General features: G+C 52.6%; 2 protein-coding genes across 7 annotated transcripts in view; both read right to left on the bottom strand.

The window, feature by feature from the left end:
• Nucleotides 1-2,655: 2,655 nt before the first annotated feature.
• Nucleotides 2,656-13,214, bottom strand: Smarcd1 (SWI/SNF related, matrix associated, actin dependent regulator of chromatin, subfamily d, member 1). Its single transcript, XM_031355622.1, has 13 exons — nucleotides 12,878-13,214; nucleotides 12,069-12,256; nucleotides 11,722-11,764; nucleotides 11,505-11,627; nucleotides 10,919-11,041; nucleotides 9,924-10,040; nucleotides 8,823-8,924; nucleotides 8,412-8,573; nucleotides 8,220-8,317; nucleotides 6,961-7,096; nucleotides 5,233-5,355; nucleotides 4,075-4,176; nucleotides 2,656-3,967 (listed from the first exon to the last, which is right to left on the bottom strand). Exons 1-13 carry the CDS (start codon nucleotides 13,052-13,054, stop codon nucleotides 3,914-3,916), a joined length of 1,548 nt encoding a protein of 515 aa, XP_031211482.1. The 5' UTR covers nucleotides 13,055-13,214; the 3' UTR covers nucleotides 2,656-3,913.
• Nucleotides 13,215-14,195: 981 nt separating this feature from the next.
• Asic1 (acid sensing ion channel subunit 1) overlaps nucleotides 14,196-19,542 on the bottom strand; it is a 34,603-nt gene continuing 29,256 nt past the window's right edge. For 4 of the 6 annotated variants that reach the window (XM_031355563.1, XM_031355592.1, XM_031355574.1 and 1 more), the window contains 7 exons: nucleotides 18,732-18,885; nucleotides 18,352-18,408; nucleotides 17,771-17,924; nucleotides 17,153-17,244; nucleotides 16,591-16,670; nucleotides 16,401-16,505; nucleotides 14,196-16,266 (listed from right to left, as the gene is read on the bottom strand). In XM_031355563.1, the coding sequence (XP_031211423.1) occupies nucleotides 16,159-16,266; nucleotides 16,401-16,505; nucleotides 16,591-16,670; nucleotides 17,153-17,244; nucleotides 17,771-17,924; nucleotides 18,352-18,408; nucleotides 18,732-18,885 (750 nt within the window). In that variant the 3' untranslated portion in view covers nucleotides 14,196-16,158. The remainder of the gene's footprint in view (nucleotides 16,267-16,400; nucleotides 16,506-16,590; nucleotides 16,671-17,152; nucleotides 17,245-17,770; nucleotides 17,925-18,351; nucleotides 18,409-18,731; nucleotides 18,886-19,542) is intronic. The other 2 variants (XM_031355585.1, XM_031355610.1) reach the window with 1 other exon arrangement.

The raw sequence follows: 19,542 nt of genomic DNA, 5'->3' as shown, positions 1-19,542 counted from the left end.
AGTGGGGGTTACACAGAGAAACTCTGTCTTGGAAAACTAAAAAGAACAAGGTCAGGGACTCACAGTGAGCCCCTTTACCTTGGATAATCCCCATTTGAAGGTCTCTAAAGGGAAGGAAGGTCAAAGGTAGAGGCTACCGATGACATGTGGCCCACAGTCCTTCCAGGCTCCAGTAAGGGCAGAAGGTGGTGGCCAGCACGGGCTCCTGGATAAGCTTGATCTTCCTTCAGTTTCTTCTCTCAGGCTCTGCCTATCCTATAGGGACCCTTAAGTTAAATAGCTAGTTTACAGACACGGGGGGGGGGGGCACAAACCAGAGCCACAGCAACAGCTTCTAAACTCAAGGGGAGCCATGTCTCCAGAGCTTTGTGGTCTCTGATGCTGGTGTGTGACTCTGGGGATTTGGGGGAAGAAAGGCAGGCCCATATCCAGCCATTTGGGCTCCACAGCATCCACAGAACATCTGTCTGACTCAGGAGGAGCTCGGGTTTCCAAGCCACTCTGGAAAGCACAGGGCAGGCTCCTAGGCCTCCAGTGCTGCACCTTGACCCACAGGGCAGATGCCACTGTATGCTCATGTGCAGACCTCCTGGCTTGGAACACCACTAATGGAGTGTTGCCATTCCCCAGGCTGCCACTGGCCAGTAACAGTAATCAGCACTAGGTTAGAGGGGAGTGCCACCAGTGGTAAGGAAGTGGGTAGGAGGTCAAGACTGGAAGTCTGTCTTTCTTTTCAGATCGGGGACTACACAGAGGCAGCCTATCATGGTTGCAGTCTCTAATGATGGGGAGAAACACACAAAATCAATCAGTAGTTAGTTGTTTTTCTTCCATCAGATTCTGCCTAATGCAGAGCTAGCCTCCCACAGACCACTCCTTTATCACACTGGCACGGAGATGAAGGCCCCAGTGCCAGGCTGCCAGCTGGGAGCGCTGATTATGAGGGGTGGAAGAGAAAGGATGTTCCCGTCCCTGGCACATACGATAGGAACCCTAAAGAATGGGCATTCATGCCTGAAATGGATGCCTTGTTTTTGCCTAAATGCCGCCTTCTCTTTTCCCTACATCCTATCAGGTTGTTAGACAAAGCGTGTGGCCATTCACACAGGCATAGAGGGAATGTTCATTACAGGAAGTTGTCTGTTCCATCGAAGCTTCTCCAAGAGCAAGCTGTACAGTATCTGCTTGGAATGGATGATTCATCAGCCACTCATTACACGTGCAATTAGCCTGGGCAGAAACAGATGGTAGCCTCGATACCCGCTTACCCGCTTTCTTTACTCCCAGTTATTGCACCTCTCTTTTACCCTCTCAACTCAGAGAAGCCAGTACATTCTAGACTGGCAGCAGAGAGACTACTCAGCAGATACCCAGCTACTCAATGGCTAAGATTTTATTCATTTTTTTGTAATCCTGGCTGGCCTGGAACTCAGAGACTGTCCTGCCTCTGCCTCCCTGGCACTGAGATTAAAGGCTAGTGCCAATGTACTGCACAAATGGGTAGGATTTTTAGCTGTGACTCCAGGATGTGACAGTAGCTCATCCAAGGTTCCACACCTTCCTGGACAAGAGTGCGGTAGGATGTCATGAGCCACCCAGTGGAAGCAGGCAAAACGGCAGGCACTGCATCCTTTTTCCAAGGGGAGCCGCGACGTCTGAGCAGCCAGCTAGGTAGCCCCTCTACTCAACACAACCATTCCACACTGGGCTTAACAACAGACTTCTTACATTGGGCGATGTAATGGCACACACCTGTAATCTCCACTTGGGGGACTGAGGCAGATGCATAGTGAGTTTAAGGAAGGCAACACAAAGAAAACCCAACCCTGGTTATCTTGGGGCCATATGTGGAACCTCAAAAAGCATGGTGGATCTGTATGGTAAACACGGATACCTGCTGTTACCGGGGCCTTGGCAACAGCTGGATGGCATGCACCCTAGGGAGAACAGAGCCTAGCTTCATCAAGCTCAAGGGGCTGCAGATGCCAAGGACAGCTTGTTCCAGCCAGCAAGTGACCTGGAGATTTCAAGGACAAGGGAGACATCAGCAGTGCCACTGTCTGATCGTAATGGAGGTGGGAGCAACTATCCCAAGAGCATTGCTGAGGTCACAAACTTCTGAGACCCAGAGTCCCCAAGGAAAAGACTCATTTCCCCAGATCCCCAGGGCCTGGCACAACTGGCAAACATCACTGTCAAGTAAGAGGGCACTGGGCAGAGAAGATGGCACTACAGTAGTGACTCCCCAGACAGTGGGGACCCACAGTGACCCCCACCCCAGACAATAGGGACCCAGAGTGACCCCCCCAGACAGCAGGGACCCACAGTGACCCCCCAGAGAGCAGGGACCCACTCTTCAGAAGTCTTTTATTAAAACTGGGTGACATCAATAAGGAGACAGTACAAAAAAAATTTTGGTCCATGAAAAAAAAAAACAAAACAAAACACAATTCAGTTAATAAAAACAGTTCTCAACAGGGACACTGTGGGAGTGCCGAGTTCCCTCCTCATGCTCCCAGCCAGAAGCCAGGCCAGGGCTCAGCTGCCCCAGGCTTGTCCAGTGTCACTGTGGGGAGGACCTTCCAAGGGGAGGGTGGATATAGGACATGGGGAGGGCAGGGAGAAGACTGCTGTCCCCAGTACAGAATAGGCAGGGAAGGGGCTGGAACACTGCTCGCAGGAGCCTGAGGTGGGGGTGGGGAAGCAGGGGCTTTGTCAGTTCTGCGGGTTCAGGGCCCATGCTCAACGGAATCCCGTGCCCAGCTGTCTCCCACCCTGCAGTGTTGTCTGCGAGCCTGGGACATGCTAATTCCAGGTGACAAGACCTGGAAGAATCTGAAATCTGAGGCTTCCCTGGAAGATGCAAAACCATCTATCCCAAGGGACCAAGATCACTCGTCCTGCTGCTACCTGAGGGGTCTGAAGCTTTGAGGGCAGGGGGTGGGGAGTCACAAACCCATTTCAGACCTATTCTCCAGCCCTAGGCGCTTTCACTCCTCAGTGCCCTAGAAGCCACCAGCGGGTTTCAACTGGGCAGATGTGGACAGGAAGACAGGGATGGCCTAGGGCTTTACCCGTTTGATTTCAGGCCTGTTTCTCCATTTGCAGGAGGGGGCAGGGTGGAGTGAATGAACAAGCCACTCCTCTAACAGCAGGAAGGAACAATCTCTGCTGGGAATGACAAGGGAAGGCGGGATCCCAACCCAAACATGTGGGTTAGGGCAGGTGTGGGGAATCCTAGAGGGCAGCTACGGGAGTGTGTGGGAGGGGCAACAGTTCAAAACACACTCCAATACTGACACAGACCCCACGAAGGGGTCAGACAGCACTGAGACCGCAGGTTAAGTCCAGAGGGCAGGGACCAACCTGGGGCTCAGTGAAGCCCAAGAACCCGGGCTCCATTAGTGCTAGAGGGCAAGAAGTAAAGGAGAATCTGCTCCAACCTGTGGAGGGAAGGGAAGAAGTCGGGTTACCAGGAGGGCCAAGGTCAGCTAGCTTACGGACTGCCCTAGGCCCGAGGCTCAGAGGGGGACAGCTCCCAAGGCCTAGGTCTCCTGGCAAGGACAGGATCAGTGTAGCTGGCCTCCCTGAAGATCACCTGACCTCAGGAGGCCCCACCCCTCAGAGCACTCCTTACCACTATGGTTCTCTAACACTATCTAGAGGTCCTATGTAGGATGGGGAGGTAGAGGCACAGGGAGCCCGGTGGGGAGGAGCTGAGGGGGAAGGCTGGGGTGCAGGAAGGGATAACAGGTGACTGTGAGACAGAAATGTGACACCCTCTTCATTGTGACACTGTCCTGGAGCTAACAGCATCTCCTGGAATGCCTCAAGCAAGACCAAGACAGGTACACTGAGGCAGGCAGCACAGGGCCCAAGGAATTGGTGCAGCCATGCTAGGGTTGGAGAGGCCCTATGTGTTTCGGATTCCCAGGGCTTGCTCTAACTCTTGCCGCCTCTGCTGCACCTGCAGAGAAAACAGGGATGCAAGCTGGAGACACCAAAGGCTGGCAGCCAACACCACTGAGCCTGCTGTGTGTCACCTCCCTTGGGTGTCCCGGGCACAGCACCGACCTTGGAGTAGAAGTATCGGCACACGGCCTCCTGAGCCCAGGGCTGGAAGTAGAACTCAGCACGGCGCTCCTCTTCCGGATTACCCACCACATCAGTCATCGTCTGGGAGGGAAGCAGGCGGACAGGACAACATGGTTCCTGCTCTCAATTGGACTGTACCCCTTGCCCACCTCCAACCCCACCAGAGATGCTCAAGTTCTAATCCCCAGTACCTGTGAATGTGACCTGATATGGAAATAGGGTCTTTGCAGAAGATCAAGTTAAGATGAGCCCTAATCCAGTATAAGTGGTGTCCTTATAAAGGAGGGAGATGTAGACAGAGACAGATACACAGACACAATGTGAAGACACGTGAAGACAGCAAGCCTGAGCTGAGGGACACCCAGGGTCACCAGAAGCTAGCAGAGAGCATAGGACTTTCAGGATAGCATGTCGCTTTCATTCTGGACTTCCAGTCTCCACCACTGGGAGACAATCCCATTGCTCAAGCTACCCAGTTTGGGTCAAGTTTCTTCAAAAGCCCCAGCAGACAGAAAAACAAAACAAAACAAAACAAAAAAAAACCCTGATGTCCCAAGTTATGTGATCCAAGCACCCCTTAAGTCACTGCCAGGTGACTTTCTGGTGTGCTGGTCCCAGCGGTCACAGCAAACACCTAAGCATGGCGCCTAGGCACACGTTCCTGCTATGTTGGTCACAGCAGTCACAGCAAACACCTAGGCATGGCGCCTAGGCACACGTTCCTGCTAGCCTTAGGACACTCTCCTCCCTGAGAAGCATCTTCAACTGCATCTCCTATGCCTCCCTCAGCTACTCTCCCTTCACCTGCGTCCCTCACTCTGAGCTGTCACTGCTGCCAGTCAGTTTGGTCCTGGTTTACTGCTTTTTAGTCACACTAGCCTGTGTTTTCCCAAGGGAATACATCTACAGGAGAGCGGAACCCAGACTTTCAGATCTAGTCCCAATAGCTGGGATTCCAGAGACAACACTGGGGAAGCACTGACTACAGTCCTGATGCCTGCTTCTATTTCCCTTATCAATTATAAAGTGGACCCTGGTATGTACTGAAGAAAGAAAAAAGGTGGTCCCTCAATTCTTCACCCAACTTTCTGCCCAGAAGTAGAACAACCCCACACCGCGCTCCCTCTGGGTCTTTACCTTGAGGTCCCGGCACTGGGACTGAAGCCAATCATTGATGAAACCCTGAGGGTCTCGGGCAAAGCTCAACATGAACTCTCTCTGCGTCTTGAGCTGGTTGATAGTTTCTATCGTTTCATGGATCTGAAAGGAGGAAGGATGTTCCATCTTCAAGCCTGGGAAGCTAAAGGCAGGCCCAGGCTGGCACTGCCATAGCTGCCGCACCCCAGTGCAGGGCTCGCTGCCCAGAGCCCACTGGGTAGAAGAGCTCCTATCGCCCTCTGCCACTCTTCAGAAAGCAACGTGCTTGCTTCCATCCAGGTAAGGGAAGCTGTGCTTTCAGTGTCTTCAACGTGCACCACTAAAACGGTGAACGTGTGGTCACCCGCCAAGTTCCAACAAATCCACACGCTCTCTCAGCATCTCAAGACTGAAATCACTCACTAAAGTGGTTACCCTTCCCCTAAGCTCCCCACCCCACCCCCCTCCTCTCAATCTTAGTGCAGGCAACTCTCCACCCAAGGCAAGCCTCCTCTCAGCCCCACCCGACAGGGGCCACATCGCTTTACTTTGACTCTCAAATCAGAACTCTAGAACCCTGACATATCTCACACAGGCTATCAGGCTGGTCTCTGTAGTGGACTTGCTCCAGATCTGCCCTCTGCAACAACTCTCTGCGCCTACCCACTAGTACAAAGAGCATTAGTACCTCCATGATGGTCTGTCCGTGCTTTCCCAGATCCTACTGCTCCAGTGGCTTCCTCTCCCTGAGTATCATACCCTGGCACTTTGTGTTACATTCAGACAGAGAGCTTTGCACTTTTTTTTTTTTTTTGAGACAGGGTTTCCCTGTGTAGCTCTGGCTGTCCTGGAACTCACTCTGTACACCAGGTTAGCCTCCAACTCAGAAATCCGCCTGCCTCTGCCTCCCAAGTGCTGGGATTAAAGGCGTGTGCCACCACTGCCTGGCAAGCTTTGCAGTTCTTATGCTGGTTTTGAGGTCACCTGTAATTGTAGCTGGCCAGGAACTCATTATGTACACAAGACTGGCCCTGAACTTGTGGTGCGTGCTGCTTCAGCTCCCAAGCGCTGGGAGTACAGGAGTGAAGCACCATGCCTGCGTTTGTGTCTTTCGTGGCTACCCCAGGCCGATTCTCCCTTTGGATTGCTCTATTTCTCTGGACTGTCTTCTGCCGTCCATACCCCAAACACCACTAGGCTTCTTCTCCAGCTGCTAACTTCCACACCACCCTTCAGAATTTAGTGAGGTATCTACTCTCCCAGGAAAGCCCATACATTATCTCTGGTGGTCACAAAGTGTAGACTCTGCCTACAGCGACTCTGCCTATAGCGTTAACAGTATCAATGGTGGCAGCCGAAAGAGCGGGAAGAGCCTCTGCTGATGTCTAAGTGGGCAAGGTACAGGCCCGAGTCTTTAAAAGCACGGTCTCACTTCATGCAGAGCCATCGCCATCATGGCTTGTCTCTAGAACCCAGCACTGTTTAACACGATGCAGGAGAATCATCGTGTGTTTGAGGCCAGCCTAGTCTACAGCAGACAGATGGACTCAAAATGACAGGTAGAGTCTAAGTGCATGGATGTGAGCCTGCCTCCACTTAGCATCAAACATTACCGACAGCCTGGCATATACTAGTATTAGTTCTGGGTATCAATATATTTTTAGTTAAAACCAAAAAGCAAACGGCAGCTGGGAGCTACAATGGAGGGGTGGGCCAGAGACGGCCTACCTTGTTGTCTAAAGTAGCGATCTCCTGCTGGCTGGCAGTGGACAGCAGGAAAGAGTTCATCTGGGTCTTCAAAGTGTCATCCACCTCCACGTCAATGTCATAGCAGGCTGTCTTTTTCTGGTCATTTGGGTCAACACTGGGGAGGAAAGCAACAGGGTCCAGTAAATGGCTTTTTCTGAGACCTACTTGTCAGTGTCAGAAAGACGGTCCAGGTGTGAAGGGGAAGGGAGGCAACTGCAAAATGTTGAAGAGCACAGCAGAGATGCTCTACACAGCAGAGATGCTCTACACAGCAACCCTGTTGAAAAAAAAAACAGCAACAAAAAGAATAGGAGTCCAGCTTCTGTGGACTCCATGTACAAGCTATATAGTGACTACAGGGTGAGGGGCTTAGGGACTAAGGAAACACGGGCCTCTGAGGTGGAACATGGAACAAAGAAGGCAAAGGGCTGATACCTGACAGAAGGAGCGTGGCTGACAGAAGGAGCATGGCTCTTTATCTTCCAAAGTATGAGAAAACAAAGCAAGAGTTGGAGTCTGACTGGGTCTTTCTTAAAAAGGTGGTTGCTGGCTGGAGAGATGGCTCAGAGGTTACGAGCACTGACTGCTCTTCCAGAGGTCCTGAGTTCAATTCCCAGCAACCACATGGTGGCTCACAACCATCTGTAATGGGATCCGATGCTCTCTTCTGGTGTATGTGAAGATAGCCAGGGAGGTGGAGGGTGGGGTGGGGTGGCACACACATTTAATCCCAGCACTTGGGAGGCAGAGGCGGGCAGATTTCTGAGTTCAAGGCCAGCCTGGTCTACAGAGTGAGTTCCAGGACAGCCAGGGCTACTCAGAGAAACCCTGTCTCAGAAAACCAAACCAAACCAAACCAAACAAAACAAAAACAACAACAACAACAACAAAAAAAACAAACAAAAAGGTGGTTGCTGATTCCTGTCACAGTTCAAGCTGGTGACTGGTCTTCAAAGGGAAGTGGAGCCCTGCTGTGACAGCGTTGGCGCATATCCAGCAAGTGACACTCTAGCATGAACCAGAGAGAAGAGTATACCACGCCACCTTCACCTTCAGGGCATAAACCCCGCAAAGGTGACCAGAGAACAGACAAGCACAAGTTGGCACTACTGTCAGTTATAATACAGTAACGAGCTTATGTCATTTAAATAGAACAAGCACATCTAACGAGACCTCTGGCAGTCTGACAACAGGCCGTGCAGGCTGGTCTTCGAGTGGGCTCCAGCACACACTCTCACCTGATGACGTGATTAATGATGATGGGCTCTGGTGGCATAAGCAAGGCGTGGAGCCGTTGAGGGATCTCTGAGAACTTCATCCGCTGAGATTCAAAGATCTGAGGGGGGGAGGGGAAAGGAGGAGGGAAGAGGCTACAAATCGGCACTTTCAGTGCAATTAGACTCCCAAAATAGAATGTGCCCTTTACATACCTGCTGGAGGTACTTGTCACAGATAACAAACTCTCGCTCGTGAGGGTCCTGGAGCTTATGTGTTTTAATATATTGCCACAGTGCTTGGATGATCACTGGACGTGTCTGGGTATGGATGCCCAAGAGCCGAGCCAGGCGAGGGTCTAATTTAAACTGGGGGGGCTGCAGAGAACCAAGAGTGTATGTGAAGCTGGCGAGCTGGTTCCATGTGTCTTTTGGGACGCTTAGTACAGCAACACACTCAATCTAACGGACATTGGTAAGTCTGGACAGTAAAGTTACAGAGGATGAAGAAACACATTTGCTGTCGCTATAGTGGCAAACATTCCTGAGGAGACTTAAACCCTCCCAAGTCAGACTCTCACGCCACATGGCCATGAAAACTGGACTCCCCACACCTCCAAAGAATACCTGGTAATCCAGCATCAGCAGGACAGTGCACCGCACGTTCACATCTCCTGGTCGCTTCACCTGGAAGCCATCCGTCTCCTGGGTAGTGGCGGTCCTGTGCCACTACAGAGAGGAAGGTGTCAGGGGGTACTCTTCCAGAGGAAGAGCTTGGGGGGGGAGGGAAGAACGTCTGTAATAACTGAACATTTAACCCTGATTACTGAGGCTACTGGGGAAGAGCAATAGCTCAAGGCATCTCTAAAAACACATACGGCTTTGGAATTATTGTCTATGTAAGCAGAACCTTCTAACCCTGTTTGAAATGACTGCATTTAAAAAGGCTTGAATTCCCAGTGATAATTTTACCCACAAAATGAATATTATACATGGAACAGAAACCTAAGCTTCAATTTACCGAGGGCTAGGTAGCTATGAGTCTAACATATTACATTCACTATGTGACAGAGCGAGGACTTGCGCTGACTCTAGTCCACAGGCCTGGCTACTCCACTCTACAGCTATCAAGTCAAGGACTTTACAGATTTCTACAGACTCTGTGACTTACTTCCCATGTCTCTTAGTGGTTGGAGTTAAGGGGCTGCAGCTACAGTGGTAAAGAAAGGGGCAGGTTAAGTTCAACGGAACATGACTAGACCACTCTGGTTTATATCCCCAAAACACTGTTGCTAACAACTAATACAGTTTTTGAAACATTGTACAACCAGGTGTTGTTAAGTATTTTTGGTTATCTGAAGTGTAAGTCTAAAGGATCAGGGACCAAAAGGAAGATAGGATCAACAACCTAGACAAACTAGTGCTCTGCTAACTACGGCAACTGCTATCAGGAAAGTAAAACGTTCAGTAACTACAGTCTACCAATACTTGTAAGCAAGGCAGAGACGGCAGAAAGGGTAAGAAGATTCAACTCCACCAGTTTCTTTGGGGACAGTCATATCAAATAGCAAGAGCTCCTGGGTCCCAACTCAGTACAGCTAGCGCCACCTAGAGGTCAGTGTGCTAACTGCAAAGGTGGAAGCCCATACCTGGGCTAATCTGCACAAGTTTGGCTCCCAAGTCCATCATCCCTTAAAAAGTTAAGGCCCCGAAGGCAGAACTACTCACTTCTACCAGATGGTTGTCTGGGCCATAGAGGTCTTTGTCCAGTTCGATCACCAAGGACTTAAAAAAGGAAGAGAACTTTCTCTTTTGCTTGGTGGCATCATATTTGGACAAGGCTGACTAGAAGAGAGATGGGGGTGGCAGGAGTGCGTTATGTTACACAAGGCCAGAGCGAAGTCCCCACGACAAAGTTCCTGAAGAAGCCATTTCTAACCCCACTGAGGAATGTCTCCTGGTTATGGCCAGCCCTGGTCACTAACAAGGGCAGGGTCTCTGCCTTCCCACTGGGAAAGGAGGCAAGTTAAGCCAAACAGTTAACATAACAAAGCACACTGGAACAGAAGAGCCTGGCAGCAGAGGGCAAATGAATCACAGGCAAAAGGCAGTGGAACAAAACCTGCCTTTATCTGGACACAACACATGAGCAGCAAACAGCCCAGTCTACCCAGCGGCGGCTCCGGTTCTCCAACAGAAGTGCACTCAAACAAGCTCACTTGCACAGTTGAACACCGAGCCTCCCCAGCGAGCTGCTGGGCGGAGAGTCTGGGGGTGCTCATTAGCCTGATGACCCCCTCGGAGCAACAGAGAGCCAAGCCTTTGGGGGACTGTCACACTTAAACTGCGGTACCTCCAACAAAGCTGGGAAGACAGAAATAACCTCAAGGACCTAAGGGAGGAAACATGGGTGGCGGGCGGGCGGGGATGAGTGACCACTGCAATCACCTATAGATGCTGCCAAATCCCAAGGGCAGCGTGACCAGAGCAGAGTAAGCAAAGCAGACCCCAGGACGAGAAGGGTTTCCACTAGACAGCAGGGACGCTGGAGCAGACACAAAGGACTATTGTCTTTGTAGGCAGGGAACACAGCACCCCCACCCCCTCCGGAAGCTCCCAGCAGGGGTGGTGAACACCAGTCAGGTTTCCTGCTGGCCACGCAACACTGCTCCTTCCCAGCAGCTCCCACCCTGAGCACCAACCACAGTGGACCTTGAACTTACGTCCTCCAGGAGCCGGCCTTCCACCCGGAGCTCCCAGGAAGCCACCGTCCCTTCCCCATCCTCTGCATCCGACTTGGCCGGATTGAACGTGTTAGAAATGAAAATTCGCAGCTTCCGTTTTTGCTGAGGAAGGTAGAAACAGGATTGGTGGTGGAGCTTCAGTAGTGAAGGTTCCCCAGAACTCCCAAATGACTCCTCACAGGCTGGCTAACTAGTGGGTAGAGACTCCACTCAGAAGGGCACAGGCCCCGACCTGAGCCCGAGTGGAAGTAAATGCACCAGGGGGCTAGGGAGACAAAATCATGCAAAGAGGCAGGTTCCCAAGGTAGCGAGTGGTTATAGCAAAAAAACCCAAAACTCAGACAGGGTCTATTTCTGGCACTAGAGCTGTGGAAAGCTCCCCCCTCCCCCCTTCCCTGCCAGCCACTCCACTCCTATGCTCCTAATGTAATTCCTGGTTTGTAGGTGGAAGGGAAAGATGCCATTTAAATGCCAGAGGGAGCTGTGCTGTGCCATTGATTTTCTACCCAAGGCTGGGAGGCCTGGGTCCCTTCCTTGACCCTCTGCCCGGACGCTCTCCTGTTACCTTGATGGGGCGCTTCAAGGCCTCCTGGATATCTAGCCGCTTCCTCATAATTGTCTGGTCCAGTTTCCTTTCAAAAGCCAGGAGATCCATGTAGGCCTGTGATTCTGGTACCAACTCCCGAATCTTTGGAACAGAAAGAAAGGGTTGGGCCCCGGAGCCGACCACCTCTAGTCTCAAAGTCACTAGCCCTCCAGGAAGACCTCTGTAGCTCACTCACCCTTTGAGGTAGGATTTTGTCCGCCATCTTCTTTTTCTTTGCACTGTACGGAATAAATACTGTTATCAGGTTGGGATAGGAACTAGTCAGAACATGAGCAACGTTGTGCGCGCCTTCGTTTATGGTGCAGCTAAGGCCTACGAAATGACTCTCCATTTAAAGGCTCTACCTCTCCCATTACCAACACTCCACTTCACCACAAGGCCAGAAAGCCTTCAAGAGGGTGAACCCTGGCAGCACCATTGGGTACCTCAGCTGCCTCAGCGCTGACTTCCTGGCTCAGAATTGATTCCCACCACCGGTATCCTCACAGGCCTCCCCCCATACCCTTTTTTCCTTCATCTTACTTGTGATTTCGATTTTGGACCGCCTGCTGCTGGACCTGCTGGATCTGTTGAGGCGCAGGTCTCTTGCGGGACTGGTCCATCCCTGACTGGGCCAGGCCAGGTCGGACTGAAGGGTTCCCCCCATAGCCAGGAGGTCCCATGGAAGGTCCCTGAGGTGTCATTCGGCTACCTGGCAGCATACCTGGTCTCTACAGAAGGGAGAGGACCCAGAGATGTCATACTTTTCCTTGCTAGCCCCACCAAGAAAGGAAAAGTGATGGAAGCCTGTATTTTAGGACTGGGATAGGGCTGGGGGTACGGTGGGGGGACAACAAGACAGTCCTTTGCTTCTTTGAAATACGGTACCCTCTAAAGTGGTTTCATAGAATATCGTCTAAAAACTAGATTATACTCAAATTTTCTGGTCTATGCTGGATCTGACTCATCATACATCTCTAGTCCTACATTTATTTTTTACTAGCTACGGTCTCCTCTAAAGCTGACCTCAATTTGCAGCAATAGCCTGGGTATTCCTGGGGACACTGGGGCTGCCCATGCCCCTCTGCATTCCGTGACCATCCCAGGGCCCACTTCACCCACCCTGGTTCCACACTCGCTCCTAACGCGGAAACAATGCCGCTGGGAGCAGGTAAGGATGCTAACCTGCCCCCCCACACACACTCTTCCTCCTCTCTGCTTCCCCCACCGCCACTCAGGGCCCGAGCCCCTCCCTAGGGCGTCCCTCCCACTTTTCTCCCTCACCCCTGTCAGTCCTCCGCCCTCGCTCGGCCCCGCCCCCGGCCGCGCGCCCCTCCTCCTGTCCCACTCACCGGATAGGCCGCCCCGGGCATCGGAGAGCGGTACAGCCCTTGACCCGGCGCCGGGCCCATTCGCACGGGAGGCCCCGGAGTTCCGCCCGGGCCCAGAGCCGCCGCCACGCCCGCTCCTCCCGAGGCTCCCGCGCCGCCGCTCGGAGCCACAGACTGGAAACCCGCCCGGGCCGCCATCTTCCCGGAGCCGCCGCTGCAGCTGCACAAAGAACCGGAACCGGAACTCCCCCCGCCCCCCGCGCGCCCCCCGAGCGCCTGGGCTGTTTGTGGGCCCGGCCCGCCGGCGGGCACGGGCGGCTCGGGGCAGCGAGACGACGGGCTAGAGGGGGCGACTAGCGGGGAAGTCGTGCTGACCACTCCCTCCCGCCTTCACGGGCCAGGAGGGAGCACCATAGAGAAGCGGTGTGCGGATCAGGAGGTGCCGGGAGTGAGCGCCCCCGGGCGGTTGGAGGACGATAAGGCCGTGCAAAGAGTCCAGCCCAGCCCGCCAGTGGCTGGAGGGATGCTTCGCCTCGGCACGGCCCAGTGCGTTTACCGCTCCAAAGCATTCTGGTTGCTTTGCTTCTCAGACTCCGGGTACTAAAGAGGGAAACATGTTTGTTCGTTTTACAAACGGAAAAGCTGAACTCAGAGGAGGCGAATGTCGTAGCAAAGACAAATCAGCAAGTTAAGAGAAAAGCCATCCTGGATTCTGGTCTTCTGGCTGGTAGCCAGGGCCTTATTTCACAATTAATGGCTCCGTATCTTCCCGGCCCGGGAACTTAACCCTTCACCTCAGACCTTTAACTTCAGATTTTGATTAATTTTTTACCTTGAATCTTCTCCAAACAATCCTGGATATTTGTTGCCATAGATTACTCTGCTGGTCTCCTACCCTGTGATCAGACGATTCCTGAATCTGTCCTTTTCCAGGAGGATCAGTGTTTACCTGATCAAGTATATAGGGTCTGGAGTAGCCCAGTCTAGCGTTAAGCTCACTGTGTAATGGAAGATAGCTGCTCCGTTTCCTGCCTGCTGGAATTACAGGTATAACCACCTCACTAGACTATCACTTAAATTTCCTTACTCTAGTTGTGTGGCCCTCAAGGCAAGCTCCATTCTAAAGGTAACATCATAGAGTTTGCAACTAAAACCAACACACTGAGCAGGGTGATGGCAGATCCGGCCTTTAATCCCAGCACTTGGGAGGCAGAGGCAGGCGGATCTCTTGAGTTCGAGGCCAGCCTGGACTACAGAGCCGTTCCAGGACAGCCAGGGCTACTCAGAGAAACCCGGTCTCCAAAACAAACAAACAAACAGAAAAAAACAACACTGAAGAGGTGGTTGAAACCCAGTTTATTAGACCAGAGGCATGCGTCACCCAGAGCCCCTCCTGCTGCCCCCCCTCCAGCCAGTGCACATTTCTCAGCTTTGCCCGGTTTCCTTCCGGGGAGTTCTGATCGCTAAACAACTCTTGGGAACCAAGAGGTCTCAAAGATTCTATAGCCTCACTCTCTGGCTCCAGGCCAACGCATACAGGTGATCTGCCCATAAGTCCTGTTTTGGGATTAGAGACCAAGAGACAGTGGGGACAGAGAAGGCTTGGAAAGGGATCGGGAGCTCTGGCCTGGGAAGGGGGCCTGGTGGGGGTGGGGAGGCCCTCATCCTCAACTTGTGGCCTCTTATGGTAGGGACACACAATAGCAGGGCTTTCAACTTCTGCTCTAGGCCCATATCTTTCTTCACATGACCAAGCCCTGCCTCACCAGAAAATGCAAGAGGTGGGCCTGGGCATCAACATGAGGACAGGGCACTGGACACCCCGAGGAAAGAAAGGCCACTGATTGAGCGCTTCTGCTTCCGGCTGCTGGTACCCACTGCTCAGCTGCAAGAGTGAGTCACCAAGCCCCAGCTCCCCCTGTCTGTAACTCTCTTGGCTTAGTTTCCAGCATAGCATAATGTCCTCCATTCTAGGGTAAGAGCTACCTCTCCAGCAATCCCTTCCCTCGGGGAGGCCACAGTCAGCCAGGCAAAGGGCACTGGGATAAGTGGAGCAAGGAGTTATGTTAAGGCTGTGGGGAGGGCAGAGGGTGCCCCGGTATTGGGCGAGGCCAGAAAGAGGCAGAGCTTGTAATTCACAGCTTCCTTTATGTCGCCACCAAGACAGTGCGAAGGTTACAATGCGCGTGTCATCTCCTTGTGCTTCTCAGAGGGATGTGTGTACACAGTACAGACACCAGGGAAGAACCAACTCTTTATACAGGCAAAGGCATTCAGAGACAGGAGAATGGGGTTGGGGAGGAGACAGGAGGGAGAACTTGGGGTGGGAGGGTGGTTATCAGAGACAAGAGGGAGTAGAGCAGAGACAAACGGGGCCGGAGGGGAGTATATACAAGGTTATAGTAATATAGAGTCTGTATCATATAGAAATAGAAAATGCAGATGAGGTTGCCGAGAGAAGCGAATGAAGTCAGGGAGAAGGGCTTGGGATTGTTCCATAAGAAAATTTATGGATGTGGCCCTCTGCAAAGGCCTCTGAGAGAGAAGCCAGTGAGGTCAGGCGGCTGTGCCCCTCTCCCTGAGCTGGGAGCTAACCAGCCAGGTCTTCTAGGGGATGTCACAGAGGGGCTGCCTCTTGGGATTTCTCTCCAGCAGCTTTGGGGTGGAGGTGACTTACAGATACCAGGATGTGGCCTACAGCACCAGGGCCACACGGAGTCCCCATCTCTACTTCTTCAGGATATTCTCTGCCCCGTAAAGATTTCGTATGCTTGAGGGAACAGAGCTGGCATGGAGTCCTTACCTGGAGACTTGGGCTCATGGGGAGTCACCTGGCTGAGAGCATCTCTTAAGGCTAGGGAAGCCCCCTCACCAGCCCTCTCCCTTAAGGTACATTCTCTGGTTTGGGGCCAAATTTCAGACCCTAGAGATTCCCTCCACCCCTCAGTAGGAGGGGGCTTTGGTGACTGGAGGCAGCGGGATGTAGGTGGACACTCAGATGACAGACAGCCAGTCAGACAGAATTCAGGCTTGGAGCTGAGGGAGGCAGCATGGAGCGGAGGGGCAGCCTGAGGTCGCGGCCGATCTCTCTCTCTTTATATTAGTTGAATTTCGTTAAAATAAAAAGATGAGATAAAGGCTGGGAGAGGACACTGTGGTAAAGACTCCTTTCTCACCGCAGTCAAGAGGGAACCCCTGCCTAGGAACGCAGTTAAGTCCCCAGGGTCGCTGGGGGCAGTTAGGGGCCCCTTGCTTCCCCAGCTCTCCCCACCTAGGCCTTTGGTACAGCGGCCTGCGAGAGCTCAGCAGGTAAAGTCCTCAAATGTGCCTCGAGTTCCGGGATGGTGAGGTAGGATGTTGGCAGCGTACGTCATCCCGGCAGGATGTCCTCGGAGGCTCTCGCAGGGGTTCTAACAAAGGGACAGAAGACGGGGAAAAGGTTACAGAAAGAGATGCAGGTAAAAAAGTGGCGTGGAGACGGGGTTGGTGTGAGGCTGTGGGGGAAGGGCACGCTGGAGGTCGCCTCCCTGCCTTGCTCCCTCACGTGTCTTTTGACGTCATCCAGACTGAGCGCCACGCCCTTATCTGCGCTGCTCCTCTTAGCCTCCTTCTGGCATTTCCCACGTCTACACAGCCGGTGCTTAATGACCTGGGAGAGGTTTGGGGCAGGGTGGGTGGAGCAGAATCCCCAGTCCGGGGTGGCCCCGTCCAGCCCTGCCCCCTCACCTCCTTACCTCATAGGCATAGTCAAAGAGTTCCAGCACTGTGAGGATGCTGGCCCCGATGAACAATCCCATCTGGCCCCCGATGTCACCTGCGGGATCAGGTCGGAGAGGTTAGTGGGCTCGGGACCAAGGGGGCTATGGGGCTCAATAGGACTGGGGCAGGCCAACCATGTCTGCTGAGATTGGTGCCCTGGTACAGAAGGATGAGAAAATCAGACTCTGGCAGGATTTTTATTTTCTATTCTTTTCTGTATTTTCCTTCCCGAAATGAGTGTTTCTTATTCAAGAAAAATAAATTCTTTACAAAACACACTACTTTCTTAGTGTCTGGACCATTTTCAAGGACATATGGAGCAGTTTCTGCCTCTGTCCCTCACCCCTTCAATTATGCCTGACTTGTCCACTTTGTCCTAAGAGAAGGGCCTGGTTCCTTTCCTCCACCTCATGCCACACAAGAGGGCTCAGGGAAAGGCCCCTGGGGATGGGACAGACTCGGGGCACCTAGTTTTGGGTAGGAGGGAGGCATATCATATCCTAGGCATAGGAGAAGGTTGGTCATTCCCAGGCTCACCCAAGAGCCCTGCGATCTCATAGGCCTTTTTCTGCTCGATGGTCTCATAGTTGAGGACTTCAAAGAAAATGTCCAGCACCAGAATGTTCTCCCTGCACGGGGGCGGGGGGGGGGGAGGGAGGGGAAAAAAGCCGGGTTCAAGTTCTGTCTCTGCCCCTTACTATACACGTGACCTGGTTCAGGTCCTACCTCTGCCCCTTACTAGACAGGTGACCTGAGCCGTGAGCCCCCCTGAGGCTGTTTCCATGTTCCTGAGATGCTGATGAGGAGTCCTGCCTTCTAGGGGTGCTGTGAGGATTAACTTAAATGGCATGCATGAAAAGACACTTTGCATGCTGGCAAGTGGAGGCGATCCCAGTTACAGCGATGAAGATGGAGTTAGAAGATAAAAGAAGGCAAGAGGAGGAGAGTGCCTGAATTACTTATCCCAGCTTGATCTCCCACACACAACCCACAGTCTTCGGGTGCCTCTTGGACCTTCTGTGACTTATCTCAACTTCCTCGTGCTCCAGAGGCTCTCATTAAAGGCCACCTGCACCCTCTGCAGCCCTTGTACAAGGCCCCGCCCTGAGCGGCAGACCTTGTACAAGGCCCCGCCCTGAGCGGCAGACCCCTTACCCTATGTACTGTTCAGATTTGTTGAACTTCTTGGCCAGGTACTTCGCTGAGGCTTTGCTGGGAATCTTGACCATGGACAGCTCCTTGCCGTAGCGTGTCAGATTGCAGGGCATCTCACATACGCAGTATTCCTGGTCTTTCTCCACTAGGAAGTCTGTGCCCACATGAAAGGCACAAGTTGAGTGGTGTCCTTCTGCCAGTGCCTTCCCAAGATGGACACACTGACCCTCCCCCCAAGATCCCTGGGACCCTCTCTCGTTCCCCTCGGCCCTGTGTCTATCCTTAGTTCACCTCACCCAGCCTTCCTGCCCCTATATTTAATTTTATGCATCCCTCCCTCCCATGGGGTTCTCAAGGTCCAGCTATCTGAGGCTGAAAGAGGGTGAAGACTCTCCCAAGAGACTCTTATTAATTCGACACAGAGACCTTTGAAGGTGCAGTTCTCGGCACTTAGAGACAGATGCAGGTGGAAGCCCACAGATATCATCCAATCAAGGTCAACCCTGATCTCAGTGTCCTGTGCATGGGACAGACAGCATTTTCTTCCCTCCCCCTAACTGTCCCAGGTCAGAGACGCTCACCCAGGGCAGGATCTGCACACTCCTTGTACTGCTCTGGAGTGCAGTATGGGGCATCCCCTACAAAGAAAAGAAGACAGGACAGGTAGAGATTAAAGGGACCTTGTGATGGCGTGGTACTATGTAAGGAGGAAGCCGGAAGCCAGGTCAGAACAATGAGCCGACCCTGGTGCCCCGGAAGTTATCCACTTTCCAGCCCACCCTTAAAAACCCTTCCCCCACTGCCTGTAGACATAGGCAGGGACCAAGAGACAAGAGCCAGAAACATAAGAAATGAAGTGATCAGGGACCAGGGTTAGGAAGGACAATACAGAAGGAGCACAGGTGAGGGGCAGTGTAGCCTGACACAGCCCTGGGCTGTGCTTGGGATCTTGGGGCCTGACCTGGCATGTGCACCATTCGGCAGTTGCAGTTTTCTACCAGGTAACGCGTCTCACAATCTATCCGGCAGGCAGTGATGCTGTAGGAGTCGAAGAAATCTGAGTCCATGGTCACGGCATTGCAGGTGCCCCAGGGTGAGGGCAGGTAGATGAGCTGCTGGGAGAGCCGGGAGCTGGGGAAGTGTGGGGGCTTCTCCCCAACTCCCCAAAATGGACCTCTCTGCCAAGATATAGAACTCGGAAGTCTTACCCCTGGTGCACTAAGGCCTAAGAGTTTGCAGTGTGTTCCTTCCATTCTTGATCACCCACCACTGTGAGAGTGTGTGTGTGTCAAGTGTGTGTCATGTGTGCATGTCAAGTAGATATGCATGTGTGTGTCATGTGTATGTGTCAAGTGTGTGTGCGTGTGTGTGTCATGTGTATGTGTCAAGTGTGTGTGCGTGTGTGTGTGTGTGTGCGTGTGTGTGTCATGTGTGTGTGTCATGTGTGTGTGTCAGGTGTGTGTGTGTCAGGTGTGTGTGTGTGCGTGTGTGTGCATGTGTGTGTCATGTGTATGTGTCAGGTGTGTGTGCATGTGTGTGTCATGTGTGTGTGTCATGTGTGTGTGTGTGCATGTGTGTGTCATGTGTGTGTGTCAGGTGTGTGTGTGCGTGTGTGTGTCATGTGTGTGTGTCAGGTGTGTGTGTGTGCGTGTGTGTGTCATGTGTGTGTGTCAGGTGTGTGTGTGTGCGTGTGTGTATGTCATATGTATGTGTCAAGTATGCATGTGTGTGTGTCAAGTGTGTGTCATGTGTGCATGTCAAGTAGATATGCA

Source organism: Mastomys coucha, unplaced genomic scaffold (genome assembly GCF_008632895.1).
Source record: "Mastomys coucha isolate ucsf_1 unplaced genomic scaffold, UCSF_Mcou_1 pScaffold11, whole genome shotgun sequence".
NCBI lineage: Eukaryota > Metazoa > Chordata > Mammalia > Rodentia > Muridae > Mastomys > Mastomys coucha.
The sequence above is the reverse complement of the archived record's forward strand: the minus strand, read 5'-3'. Positions and strand labels throughout refer to the sequence as shown.